Genomic DNA, 15092 nt, shown 5'->3' on the forward strand with positions numbered 1-15092 from the left:
GCCGAGTCTTTGGGTGGCTCCTTCTGGCACCTGCTGGTTTTATCTCCACGTGACCTTCCTGTGAACATTCTTCTCCAATCTTGGACATACACTGTCGTACCTCATTCAACCGTATCTTTTCTTTGTTAGGCAAACTATTTCCCTCTGTGCAGAGCGTTCAGTAGTAATCAAAAACTGGCGTCTAGCATTAGTCAAAACATAAGATACAATCAAGTACTGAACGGTCAAGACGACCCTGGCCGTGTCCATGATTCAGAGAAAAAACATCAGGCATGCATTCCACAGTTCCTTAAGGGTCATTAAGCTATTTAGGCAATATATCAAAAGTTATTTGTTATTTCAAAGTCCTCAGAAATATATCAGATCATAAAGTTATAAAAAACTTTCGCATCACCACTTATCAAAAATGTCTAGTTATGTCTTCTTTATTGATTTGGTGTGTAGGTATAATTATATGCTTAAAATGTTTCTTTTATTTATTTAATATGTGAATATACTTGTCTGCTTATGTACTTTATTCAATGAGGTTTGAGCACATCTGTTTTTGTAGCGAGGCAGGACTTTTTGTATTTCGACCTCATTCCTTCACAACCCCAAGTCCAATCAAGTTCGTGTGTAAGATGTAAATAAAAACAATACACCACAAAGACGAAATATGTAATGTTCACACTTCTTTGTTTGCACAACACCCAGACATAGATAACGAGATCATTATTTATGAGCACTGTCGAAATGCCCTACAGCAAATTTCTGCTTTCCTGCATGTCTGAACTGATTCTGTGTGATTCTACCGACATAAAGTGTCAAGGGATATGTTGAAAGTGGGATTCAAACAGAATTTCCCTTCAGGGATGAACAACATACCTTCTTCTATATTGCTCATAGCTACTCACTCAGGTCGTGGGTGTGCTGGAGCACACCTTAGCTGACTTTAGGTGAGAGGTGGGGTACACACTGGACTGCTCAAATCACAGGGAAAATCTAGACAAACCATTAACACTAACATTCACACTTTGAGATCATTCAAAGTCTAAAAAAAAAACTTAAAGGGAATGTGGAATTCCACCTCCGACCCTCCCTGTGTGGAGTTTGCATGTTCTCCCCGTGCCTACGTGGGTTTTCTCCGGGCACTCCGGTTTCCTCCCACATCCCAAAAACATGCTTGGTAGGCTGACTGAGCACTCCAAATTGCCCCTAGGTGAGAGTGCGGATGGTTGTTCGTCTCTGTGTGCCCTACGATTGGCTGGGAACCGGTTCAGGGTGTGCCCCGCCTATTGCCCGATGACTGCTGGGATAGGCTCCAGCACGCCCGCGAACCCCGTGGGGACAAGCGGTACAGAAAATGGATGGATGGAATGTGGGAGAATACCAGAGAAACAGGGCACAAACACGGGAAGAACATGCAAACTCCATGCAGGAGGGGCCAAAGCTGTGAGGCAAATGTGCTAACAAGACTTCCACAGTTCTGCCTGAAGAAACATTAAAATGAATTATTTTCCAATGACAATGTTCTGAAAAGTAGAAAGCATCTGTCATGATGTATGTTGGTGCTGCTTGACTAATTGCTTCAAATACGTTGATCACTTGACATTTAACACGGAGCACGGCAGAGTGCAGTCACGTTAGATGACATCAGAGCAAGAATATTTTATGCACGTCGCTTATCGACAGAATTTTGATGCATATCAAAACTTGGAACTAACAAGCAATATTTTACTGTCTGCGAATTCATTACCCACCAAAATGTCAGCCTGCTTCTTTCATTAGATATTGGAACAAAGAGACTATTTATAGCACCATTTTAGCTGGGAGTTACTACAGGTAGTAGCAGTTTTATTTTCACTCATGGAAGTGCATGGGTGCACTAAATGAATGAAATAATAACAACATACTCAAATGAAAAGATACCTGCTGTTAACTGACCCCGTTTCAATGATTTGCTAACCAATATTAGTTGGACTTAAGAATCAAGACACGTCTCTAATCAGATGCTTGATTCCTGGTTCCCCCAGAATCTTGAATTAAACAAGTTCTAGACAATTATATGCTCCCAACATGGGAATAGGTCATTTTGTGTCCGAGCAAGACTGAAACTGCAAATGAGCCATTAAAACAAGGTGGTATAATTTTTTCCATGACTGCAAACAGTGTTGTAATTCCTACACATTCAACTGATTTGTTTGTAATCGCCTCCAATTAAAAGCTAAAAGTCTGCAGGTATTGTAGATCTTGTTTCATTTCAAATCCATTTAGAGCCAAAAAGCTGAGCATTGTGTTAATGTCTCAATATGTATATGAGTCTGACTGTATGTGTGTGAGGCAATCCTAGAGAAGGTTGGGAAATGGTTCACCCCTTAAGTGATTGATGGGTTTAACCTGCAGGTTCTTGAGTAGTTCCATATCAGACTCAACCAAGCATCCCTTAATGGATCATGAATTTATGCACTATAGCACAGTCATACAGGAATAAAAATGAGGCATTTCCCAAAACTGTGACCACAACATTTGAAGCAAATACTTTTTCAAAATTGGTAAGATGAAGTACCTGGAATTAAAGGTCGACCACAACATTTGCATTCATATACTGTAGGTTAAGAACTCCCAGTGGTCTCCAAATCTTACAGATGAGATGAATAAAAACAGAGCATGACAAAAAGACATCTTTGTTTTTTTGGGGGGAAAATGTCTAGTCAGAGAATATAGCTGATGTTATCAGTCTTCACAAAGTGAGCGTGTCAAGGATAAGTGGCAACCAGACTGTGTCTAGTTATGTCATGGCAGGTTTTCAACATTGCAAGTAGAATCACAATTTATTTCTGCGGATTCATCATCAATATTTTCCTGGTGGATAGTGAATATTATCCGGGCCAGTGAAACAGTAAGATTACCTCCATTCATCAAAAGGCTGCAGCTAAAAATCACAGCGGAATGACAGCTCGTGACAAACGTTCGCCATATCTAACAGTGTCTGCCATACCCTGGCTTACTGTTGCGGTGCAAGCTCTGAAACCAAGTTATGTTTAGCATTGTGCCATCGTTCCAACCTACGAGGACACTATTTGAACACCATTAGAAATAGTGGTTGTACAAGTGGAGGTATAGTTTGTTTGTATAGAAAGGTTGTTGATTGTATTTGATTTGTGCACAAATACAAAAAAAGGTGATTCCCATTCTCCTCTAGATGATATAAATAAATTGTTCAAGGTGAAGGTGCTGTGAGGAGAACCAAGCATAACGGGGCCTTGCTGCCATCTAGTGGCCAGTTGAGGCTACTTTCAAAGCTCAAGCGTCATTTGTCCAATGGGAGTTAGAGGCGCATAGAGAGAGGCAGTGCTGGTGATTGTAGTTCCTGGTCCAATAGGCGAAAGAGCATGGCACTTTTGTTGCGTTGTAATGTTTGTCCCAGAGAATGGTAGAGCTGAGCCTGCAGGTAATGGACCTCTCGCAGTTGGCCCTTGCAGTTCAGTTTGGAGAAATAAACTGCAGCCTCATTTAACATGTCCACCGCTGAAACCGCAACATGCAAATCTGTTGGGAGACAGTCAGCCGCTTAGGAAAAACTGTTTGGGGCATTTATTCCATATACTTGATATCAAGCTTAAGATCCACGTACTAGTACGCTCCGTCCTCACTCGTAGGACATTTCAGCACACTGGTAGAATAATTGTGTCTTACTAGTAAGACTAGTACTACTCGTGCTACTTTGTGCCAAGTAGAATGCAATTAAATCTTAATAGTAAATGATTGTGCTGTACTAATAACACAAGGCTTAACTAATAGGTATATGTTACACACCAGATGTCCTTGCTATGCAGCTCCAGGTCTATACACTACTATATGCTTTATTCTCAGTAGGGCAATTTTGTATAATTGTAGGATAACAAAATATGACTAGTGAGGTAAACGAGTTGCACTAGTTGATATCTGCACATTATGAGTACTACTAGTGAAGGGTTGGATTTAAACATGAGAATTTTCTCATGTCACCAATCGTACTTGACTTGTACTGTAGCTAGAAATGGAAAAATGACGCTTCATTTTTGTCTCACTGACCAGTTGTTGTATTTTTTGACTCCTCTAGATGGCACTGTTAGTTTAAAAAAATGGCAAGTCAGTGTGCTTTCTACCATCTAGAGCGCTCAATAAATACAACTGGTTCATGAAGCATCGTGAAGCTTCATTTTCCTATCACTACTGGTAACACAGTTATCAACAAGCGCAGATTTGCCTCATGAAACACGTACTAGTATGCCAAATCTGTGGCTTAAGATGGGCATCAAGGATATTGGAGGAAAAGAAAGACTAAAGGGGAAATGGGGTTGAATATTTTCTTGACAATAATCAGGTAATGGCCATCACGGATCACCTGTTCTTTGGGTTTGGTCATGTGATGTTGGCAAGCTGAGTACTGTGAAGTCATTTTCAGTTGACAGCAAATGAAAAAATGACTGTCCAATGAAATGGATCAAAACGGGTGGTTTTTGTTGCTTAATTCATATTCCACAAACGCAGTATTAATTGTAGAACATATTATGGTAAAGAAAATTTTTCATTTGACTTCACCTTCAAATGACTTTCAATACTGTGTGTGAGGCAGAGAGACTCTCACATAGGAATTTGTGTAAGGCTCAGTGTTACCTGCTTGCCCTTGTCTATTTGGCCTAAATCCAGCAACAGCCATGTGACAGCGAGCTGCCAGCAGCAGGGCTCGCCCTTTGTCCACCAGCGCTCCATGGGCCAGAACAGGCTCGATGGCTTCATGCAGGACAAGAAGAGCCTGCTCAGGTACGCCCAACATCAACTGCGATAAGGAAATAAAAACAACAGTTGTATGCTGTGATGACTACAACTTGGGAGAAATGAGTTTGTGACCTACCTGCGTAAAGGTCAGGTGAAGGAGGGTTTCCGAGGCCAGCGACTGTAGGTGGTGCTGTCGGGCCAGAGCTAAAGCTTGGAAGAGGAGAGGAAGGGCTGTGGAGAAGCCAGAGGACTCCCAGTGAAGCTCAGCAGTGCAAAGCATAACTCTGCGTGGGACAAAACGCCTGGTCATTCCTCCGACAAATGTATCACAGAATTTCTAAAGATAGGAAACGTTAAAGCTACACATTCCGTTTATAATTTGGCATTAGAATAGGGTTTGTGATACAGCAGTGTCTTTCTACCTGATGATCATCTCTGTGCATTTGGTCTTCTCGCAGAGCACCTGCAATTGCTGTAAGACGCTGTAAGCCTCAGTGGTTCGATTAAGAACTTTTAAAACTTGCACTTTCCTGGCAATGACAACAAAAAAAGAATAAGACCTCCAACTGGGTAAAATAACTTGTCAATCATTCGTGCCCCTTTATGTTACCTGTAGAGACCCTCTGTTTTGTTTAAAGCAGAAATGGAAGTGACCAGTTGCTCGGCCAAATTGTATTTTCCTTCAGTCATATGCCGCTCAAACTGGATTTTTAGATCACAAAGCATCCAGAGCTGCATTCGAAAAAACAGAACAAGATGAATGCACGACAGGATTTGCGGAGACATTTTTTGTGGATGAAAGGACACACCTTGGCATGCTGTGTGTGAGCAGGAAACTGATCTTTCAGATGCTGGAGGATGTCTGAAACTGCGGCATACAGGCCCTGTAGCACAAGTCAAGGTAGTGTGTGAATCACTACCAGAGATACAACAGGACACAAATGACATACATGTACAGTATACACATGCCACGGTGCTACCTGCTCAGCATGCAATTCAGCCAGATGGCAGAGAGCCACAGCAAAAGCCTCAGTGTTGTTCTGCTGGACCCCGTAATTGACCGGTTCCAAGCTGCTCATGTGGAGAAGCAGTTGGGCCTGCTGCAGAGCCATGGTGCTGCACATAGAATAAAATGATTCATCTTTATGGGTTGGAATGTCATTGAGGTCTTTAAATCATTATTACTGTATCTGTTACATACAACATTTCAAATGTGTACGAGAGCCCTGGGTAATGTAAACCCATGAGTACAACTTGAAGTCGATAAGTCGGATTTCAACACTATGCAAACAAATTTGTGGCTTTACCACGTCAACTTATTATTCAGGAAACAATGATATGTAAACATGGACACACACACACACAACTGTGCCTAACCTTTTGCCGTACATCCTCCATATGGACGTAGTCTGAGCCAGGCTGATCTCAATCAGCTCCGACAGGCTGTGCTTCCAGTGCAGGATGTCCGTGTCCTTCAGCGCATCCATCAGCTTGTGTGCCGTTTTACCTTGTGTTGTCCCCTGCTGTACCAAAGACTGGATGCCCAGCGATGCCAGGTACTGTAGCAAAGAGAATAACTCATAACTTCTTCATCTTGGAACAGTGGACGGTCTTGCGCTGGATTGCAAAGGCATAAACCTCATTGCTTAGACCAGAAGCCCTAACCTTTTTCATCCAGTTTTAAAAATGCTGAGTGTTCAAATCAATAATCAGTTCGTCTCAGAGGGAGCCAAGGGATATAAAACAGTGACGGCCTTTGGATAGAAGCTGATTTTTACTCTGCCTGCCCTGCATCACATGAACCAGTAGCTTCTATATGGGAGGTGGGAAAACAAACCCTAACAGTATGGATTAGGTTCTTGTCAATGCAAATCATTTCAAGCACAAAAGACGGAATTTTATGGTGCTTGTCCAACAAATACAAATCCCCATACCATGTCTTTCTGATAAGACACTGAACCTGGGATCGTGTCAATCTTTGTTGACTTTTAAAAACTTTCAAATCGAAGTTATTTAAATAGGGCTGTGCTGGTTTCAGTTGCTTTCAAGTGCTGTGTTAATTGCATGTACAGTAATCCACTGGAATAGGGACAGAGCACTGCCGCAAATAGCGAGAAAAAGCAAGTATTTAATTGTTCAGAATTTCCTATACATGCAAATTGGTGAAAATGCAAATATGGAACTGTAATTACTGTAGACACTAAAAATAAACCAGCCACAAAAAACAGCCGCTTCATTCACTTATAAACACCGCTTTCTGCTACACCACTGTTCTTTTCCAGTGGTGTTCTAGCCATCAAATTCAGCATAGGTGAGGAAAATAGAGAACAAACATGGTATCTCATGACCTCAATTCTGCAGAATTTATGACTGTACGTCCTTTACGAAGGGGCTGGCGTGGGGGAGCTTCAGTAAGAGCTACAGACTGATGATGTTTCCTAAGGAGGAACCCATGTATGCCTATATACAATGTATACTTATTGCCAGGTCTGTATCACAGAATTGCCTTAACTGGACGAATTAAGGTTAAATAGGTTTTGATTTTTGGATAGAAATTGTCACAGTACCTTTTACAGGGACGTAGATCAGTATTGTGACTTATTTTACTCATTGCTGTTAGGTTAAATACTGAGTTGACCAAAATTAAATCTCCTGTGCTAGAAGCTGTTAATTAAAAATCAACAGTAAAGTAAGCCCCCAGACACTTCTCATTTGCACTCACCGGCAGGCAGAAATGAACGGCCATTTTTACAGAATCCTCAGTTAAAACAGTGCTGTCGCATCCTTTCATCTGCTCTAGAGTGTAGAGCCAACTCTGATGCAGGGAACAAGAAGAAAGGGAGAGATGAAGAGGCTCATGTTTAACAACTGTAAAACAACAAACTGTCATGTGAAATCATAAACGTTGCTTATACCAAACAGTGCTGCAAGCAGACATGATCGTTGGACTCTTGAGCGATTCGGATGGCCTCCTGCAGGACCAGACCAGCCTGCAGGCTATGGGACAGGAAAGGGAACGTTCAGATAGGCCAAAGACCTGTCTGCTGAGTTCAACTGCTCTTGTACTCACTAGTGCCCAAAGCGACAGTGAAGGCTGGCCAGGTTTAGAGTGGCATAGCGAAGATTTCTGCCGTAGCCTTCTTCTCCGTTGCTTTTCCCTTCATTCCCAGACAAGATCAGCCGGTCGAAATAATGTAAGAGACTGTGGGTGGAGAGGAAGATGTCCTGTACTCTGAGGCTGTTCAGATAGTTCAAGTAGTGCTGAGGAAAGGAAACATTCATGAACTCATCCAAGGGTCGAAATTGTAAGGTTGAAGAAGAAAGACTCTTACCGCTTCAGCAAAGTCTGGGTTGAACTTGAGCATGTTATTGAGCTCCTCTTGCAGCAATGCAGGCTTCAGGGATTTGTTCTCGTCGTTCTTGAGAAGGTACGCCTGAGGACGCACGGATACGGCAGAAGTGCATCACACAAATGCAAGTTCACGTGAAACAAATTGCTGAAGTGAAAAACACACCTGTCTTGCAAGAAAGTACTCGGCTTGTTTTTGTGAAAGGGGACCTCGGCTTGGAGTGTTTTCAGGCCTAAAATAACATCCGAGTAATACAAGTGAGTAGTCACCCCACCATCAAAACGAAATTGCTACTTTGAATAAAATATATGAAGATATATACTGAATTTCTCTGTCTAGCTGGTCACCGATGGTATCCTCAGTGCTGGTGAGATCCATATCAGAGTCATCCATTGGCAGTGCCATCAAACCCACTTGGCAGTCATTGCTGGGAAAGTAGTGCTGCAGGGACTTGTACAACTTGTACACTTGACTGAAGGAAAGCTTGTTATAGGCCAGGAGCATGTGTCTCATGAAAAGACCTAAAACACATGAGAAGCGGAGATGAATGCTTGGTAAGTTTTTTACCTGATTTTTTTTTTTTGCACTGCTACCCACCCACAACACTGGTTTTATACGCCTCTGAATCAAAAGCTGTGAACGGAGTGAGCAGAGTGGAAAAGAAATGTTCCATGTCCTTCAGCTCTCCATCTACAATTTCTTGCAGTCTTTGAATTTAAAAACAATACAGAAAGAATATGAGATATAGATTTCCACAGATTTTTTGCTTTGAGCAAACCTTGCTTTGACGGAATATGCGGTTTCAGGACAACACTCTTCCACAAGTTTGAGGAAGTGGTTAAGAGACAGGTCCGAGCTCTGAAACACAGCAGACTCAGTCATTCCCGGTGGTACACACTGCAATGTGTAATTTAAGACTACCTGCTGTAGGGGTAAAATGAGCTTGTTCAGGCGTCTTCTTTCCGGCAGAGTGATCGTAGACGATGTCATCTCGTACAGTAATGCCAATACAGAGATTTTATAAGGAGTGACCCAGTCTTTAATCCCAAAAACATTAGCATGGACCACTCCGTTGGTCATCATGGGGTTGAAATAAAAACTTTCATGTACACTTGCCATCCTTCCAAAACTAGCCGCGGTGTCTCTGCGAAGAGGGACAAACAGATCGCTGTGGCTAGCTTGCTAGCAAGCTATCAATGCGACTTCTTCCTAACGGTAGATCGCGTGAAAGGCATTTCACAATTATAGCTGATCGTTAACTTTAAAAATAAATCACCGCACCATTCACTTCCATCTCGGAATGTAATGCCTCTATCGCCTGGTAATAATAGTACTATTAAAGTTATTTGATTTCAAACCTTCCACCTTCAGTCCGCTCAAAAACACGTCACAGTGACGCTTTTTTTTCAAATTAGGCACAACTTTATTTAGCGCGTACTCGTTGACAGTACAAAATACCTTATCATAACGCTTAATTGACAAATTTACATTATAGATTTTATAAACAAAAGATATTCTGTTTAATCAATATTTATTTTCTTCCAGTAATTGCAGTTTGATAAATACATGCACACTGCATACTGGGGGTAAAATTGTGCATCACGTCAAAGTTTATTAAAGTACTTTGCTAGTATTTTGAAAGGAAAAATACATCTACTGGAAGAGCATTTAATTGTTCCATCGATTGATCAATGCAAACCTTCAGACCAATTAAGTAAAATTTGATAATTTCATGTGGAACCCCAAATGATCTTTCAGGCCAGACTTATGTGGTTCTGCACCCTGGTTGGGAATAACTGCCTTAGATTCAGATGTAAAAAAACAATATTGATGGATAGTAGTAACACTATACTAGATAGCGTAACAAGGAAAAACCCGAAAACTGTTAATTAAATAAGTACATCATCAACGAAATAAAATCTAAAATCACCATATAATGTTAATTTCTGGACTATCTTAAAGTCGTCATACATTTTGCTTTCTGTCAAATAATCAACACTAATCAGGTCCAAAGCAGCCATAAAGTATATAGCAAGAGTTAGACAAAATTAGAATCTCATCAGAATGGCTGTGTGTATGCGCGACAGGTTTGGCGTCATGACAGGACGGTAATTATCCAGGAGATGGCACTATGGCACCGCCAACTCTATGTCTAGATTTTAATTGACTTTAATGAGCTTTACACACGCACACGCACGCGCGCGCACGCACGCACGCACACACGGGCATTTATCCTTCCATTTCTCTGTGGCTGTCGAGCACACAGTCGACTAGGCTGACACCTGTCAGAGTTGACATTCTTTGCAAAGTCTAAACTGTCTGTAAATGCTTCTGTCAATATATGAGTCACAGTGAGCTAACAGTACCAGCTGCAGTTGCTAGGGTTTGATATATTAAGGATTTTGCTAAATTGTCCCCAAAATTCAGTGTATTTGCCCCATAAAGGCCACAGAATATACAATTATTCACTCTTAAAAACTCTACATGATATAATCTTTGAATAACATAAATTTTGGAATTTTAATACCTATTGGTTACCTATCAAAATGCAAACAGTTTCTGTCTGATGTGATTAGTTTGAGACATTTTTTGTGAATTCTGTTTCAGGGTGCATTTTGATGCTTTCAGAGCATCTTTAATTTTATTGTTAATTAAATCAAATGAACAACATGAGTAAATCATCGCAGTGTAGCATCATAATTAAATGATACAGTAGCTTAAGATCAAGCAGTTGAGCAATATGCAATTTACCGAGATATCATTCGGTATAAGTAATATCGAATAGCAGTCACTTACCAGATTGAAGAAATTCAAGTGCTGTCCCACTCAGCAGTTGAGTCATTGTTTAGGAGTCTTTTCCACTCATTGCTAGACACAGATGTTCTTTTTTTTTTTTTTTGATATATCACGGGCACACTATTGTAAAATGTATTGCAAATGTCACCTTCCATTTCACCTGCCATGGTAATAAGAAAGTCCGAGAGACCACAGTGACCTGCGCTGATCTTTTGCCTGGTTGGAACATGGCCTTTTTAATTAACATTTTGAACTGCTCCTTTTTTCAAATGTCAACTTATCTACCTTTCCCACTTGAAGCATTTTGCATAATTATATCATACCTTCCAATCTTTTTGGTGCATTGTTCCTGCAGTTTGAAAATGGGCAAAACATCTGCCATTCTTTCCAAGCACTTGTTGTGTGACCTCCATCTGTGAGCGTTTGTATGCCGGCTGCTGGGCCACCTTTTAATCATCACGATATCAACAGGATGATTGCATTCTCCTCCTGCTGCCTCTCTGCTGTTTGTGTCTCAAGTGTGTTTTATAGATTAACAGAGATACTGTAAACTTATTGTGCCTTGTGTGAGAAATGACAGACCTCTGTGTATGCTGACCCTGACTCAGCTTGCCGCTGCTTACTCAGAGACTCTAAATGGATTAAGTTGTCAGTTGGACGGCCCATCTGAGATTTTTTAATATCCAGCCTGAGGTGTATCAAGCCACCGTCTGCCAAGCGGTATCAGAGGGATTTACTTAGCTTTTATTGCATTTTTCTTTCTCCATTTTCTCATCAAGGACATGGTCATGCCCTCGCTGATTCCTTAAGGTGTGCATAGGTAAAAATAGATTCAATGAACTCCAATGCGAAATTCATCTTTTATAATGTCAATTCATAGCAGATGGGAGGTAGGCCAATTAAAAGGCCTGGTTTTATGTCTTGGCGGTTTTCCATTGTTGACCAGGGTAAACCCACTCTGCTTTGGCCTCCACACAAAAGGCTGATAAAGGAGAATGAAAAACAAACACTGGTGATTCTAGGTGACTTAATGGGTTTGAGAAGAGACAGGAAAAAAAGACCACAAGCTTTTTAACTTAAATGGAGAGGGGAGCACATGAGTGACATGCCCCTTTGTTTTAGAGTTTGACTCGAGATCCAGATCTTTTCGACCTTGATCTCAATCACGTCTTTCACTGTGTTGGTGCACAGTGGTTCTTCCCGAAGTCACTTTCAGGTTGGAGGAGCATCGAAATAGTCTGACAAAAAACATGTCTGTTGTTTTCTTGTTTGCAGATTTTCTCTTCTGGCAAGCAAGCGAGCTTGGTTTGCTCAGTCTGCTTATTTGTGCCTGTGTTTGTGTGTGTGCATACCCTGAGTGATGAGGAGTGGGTGTTTTCGTACCATGAGGTTACATTGGAATTTTTACTGTTGTTTGTGACGGAAAAAAATATACCCAAAACATCAAACAAATATAGACAAAAAAGTGATTACAGTTTTGAGTAGTTTGAATGTAACTTTAAAAAGTGTGACGCATTTCTGGCTCATTATATTTATCTTTAGAAGAATACTTTATTATAGAAGTTGTGGACATTTCTTTTCTTTCATTTTTAATACAGAATAAAATACAATCATCTCAACCATTAATTCATCCATACTGTTTACCCAGTTTGGCCTCCTGGGCGAGCTTGATTTTAATTCTGGTGACCCCGGACTGGCCACCATGTTTATAATAATAGATTTTATTTATAATCACAGGGAGTTTAGGCAACAAAGAACATTGATATTCACATTTACACCTACAGCATGTGGAATTAGTCTTCAATTAACCCAGCACACAAGTTTTTGGGATGTGGGAGGAAGCGCATGCAAGCAATAATTAAACACCACAATTTGGACCGTGGTCAAACGCACGTAGAGTATGAACATGCTTTCCTTCTGACTAGCCCTTCTAATTAAAATTGAGGAAAAGAACTAATTGACTCACATGTCTAATGAAGGCGAAATTGAGTTTACTGCTGCAAATTATGTTGACTGAATAACAAGGAATTGATCATTTCCCCATGTTGTTAATTGCCCATCCCTACTTCACAATGACTTTCCTGGTAGCATGTACAGTTTATAATTTCCTTAGCTTTGTCGAAATAATAACATTTGATGACATGTCTATTATTTATTAATTGTATACTGTGGTTAATTATCTTATGTTATTTCTCTAATCAAAATACATTTGACAGACAATGTTAATAACCTCCTCAATACTAAACTTAGGAGGCATTATAAAAAGTTCATGGTGAATTTTTCAATCTATATGCTGTAGGTAGTAACTGAAGAAATGAGATGAGTGGTTTGCTTATAGAAGCCTGAGACTCGGTCAGGGAATCACTTTGGCCTGTTTGCCAACCCTGTAAAGTGGCAGACTTTGTGGCTTTATGTTATATAACATCACAAATCCTTCTTGTTAAGATACAAGCTGCACTACGACATTGTGGCTACTCAATAAATACAGCATCTCCCGAGTAGACATAGGCTGCAGCTAAAGTGTCAGGTGTAGCTCAGATGCTTTAAAGGGTCTAAAGCGAGATTGGCATGGACGCTCACAAGCAGCAGATTTCAAAGAACTCATAAATAGTTCTTAAATAAAAGATGAGCACAGAAGACTTTTCTGAATGGATACATATTTTTCATTCACCCTCCCTTCAAACTAGTGGCCTACTTGTTGATTGTACCTTCAATGTTCCACCTTTATTTATATAGCGCATTCACAACAGTTATAGTGGAATCCCTTTCTAAGATTTGTGAAAGGATTTGCCTTTTTTTACTTTGGGGGGGGGGGAAAAAACCAGCAAAAAAACCCCAACAACAATTAACCACTTTCTTATACTTTTAATATATGAATGAATGAATGAACGAATGAATGAACCTCAATAAGCAGCAAGCAAACACACTCAAAATCTGAATTTGAACATTAGTCTTTGCTATGTTGAACATAGTCAAGACAAATTTCTCATCAGATTTGAGAGTGGTGAGATTTCATTGATGATGATTAATTAATCAATCTATGCTTTATAATGAGACTGAAAAGCAGATAGGTTTATAGAATTCTGCATATTTCAGGAGTAGCCTCAAATCATTCATGTGGAGAAACATCACATCCTTTTCATTTGCATGTGTTTTTCTTTTGCTGTCTGCATTCTTTTGTTTCTCAATTCAATTCATCTGGCACGTCACCTCAAGGTCAACTTTTTGTGATGCAGTAAAGTATATATATATTTCTAAACCTTAGGCATTTCCCCCCCAACATTCTTCCTGTTTCAATCACATAATAAATGTGAATTGTCACTATATGGATCAATAAACCCGTTCCATATGATGGATCAAATTACAGTGGTGACTTGAGATACAAGTGACCAGACTTGGGTTTTTTGGAGATCCGAGCCAACGATGGAGTGCTTTTTTGCTTTGGTTCGTGAGCAAAAACGTAAGATACAAGCGATCTATAATGGCATGTTATTCAACTCACTTCACAAGAAGCAGCAGTTTGGCAGATTTAATTAGTACATATTCTTCAAAAACGATGCATTGAGCTGTTTATTACCTGTTTCTTCTGAAGGTTGCTGTCAGAATAAACATAACACAAAAAGGTGTGTATTTAAAACAACCTCAGCCTCCTTAATGCTACTATTCAGTAGTGACCGCCATCTTTGTGGAATTTTCTAAAAAACATACTGTGACCCTCATAAGGATAAGCACTTTAGAATAAGGAAGGATGGCTTTTGTTTCCACGAGCAATAAACCCTTTCCATGGTTCATGGTTGACTAAAACATAATTAGATAGCGGGTAACTAAAAAGTTTGAAAAATTGTAGCACACCGACTTTTTGTTGAAAATCTATCGTTCAAAATGGTGCTATTCGTGCATGGCATATTTAAAATATGTTGCTTACTTTTCCTGCAAACAAAAAGTAATTAGTTCTCAAAGTGATGAAAATGAAGCAGCCAAAAAAACATGCTGCCACAAGGAAATCCTGAACAAAAGAATCTTTTGATCAATGTGCAGTTTTAAAAGAAATGGAGAATGGAAAATTAGGTGCGCTTCTAAATCAGTTGAAGTCAAAATTATTCCAATTCATACTGTACTCTTATATCTGAACAAACTAATCAGATTCAATATTCTCGCAGTATAAAAACCTCAGCTTTGACAAAGTTGATAAAGCTCAGCTTTGAT

General features: G+C 40.1%; 1 protein-coding gene across 1 annotated transcript; it reads right to left on the reverse strand.

Annotated features, from left to right (window-relative positions):
* Nucleotides 1–2422: 2422 nt before the first annotated feature.
* Nucleotides 2423–9491, reverse strand: anapc5 (anaphase promoting complex subunit 5). Its single transcript, XM_049763766.2, has 17 exons — nt 9012–9491; nt 8869–8948; nt 8688–8797; nt 8413–8611; nt 8256–8322; nt 8073–8174; nt 7811–8001; nt 7656–7737; nt 7463–7555; nt 6118–6299; nt 5721–5856; nt 5550–5624; nt 5351–5472; nt 5163–5270; nt 4877–5024; nt 4639–4801; nt 2423–3528 (listed from the first exon to the last, which is right to left on the reverse strand). Exons 1-17 carry the CDS (start codon nt 9207–9209, stop codon nt 3308–3310), a joined length of 2277 nt encoding a protein of 758 aa, XP_049619723.1. The 5' UTR covers nt 9210–9491; the 3' UTR covers nt 2423–3307.
* Nucleotides 9492–15092: the final 5601 nt, after the last annotated feature.

Source organism: Syngnathus scovelli, chromosome 3 (genome assembly GCF_024217435.2).
Source record: "Syngnathus scovelli strain Florida chromosome 3, RoL_Ssco_1.2, whole genome shotgun sequence".
NCBI lineage: Eukaryota > Metazoa > Chordata > Actinopteri > Syngnathiformes > Syngnathidae > Syngnathus > Syngnathus scovelli.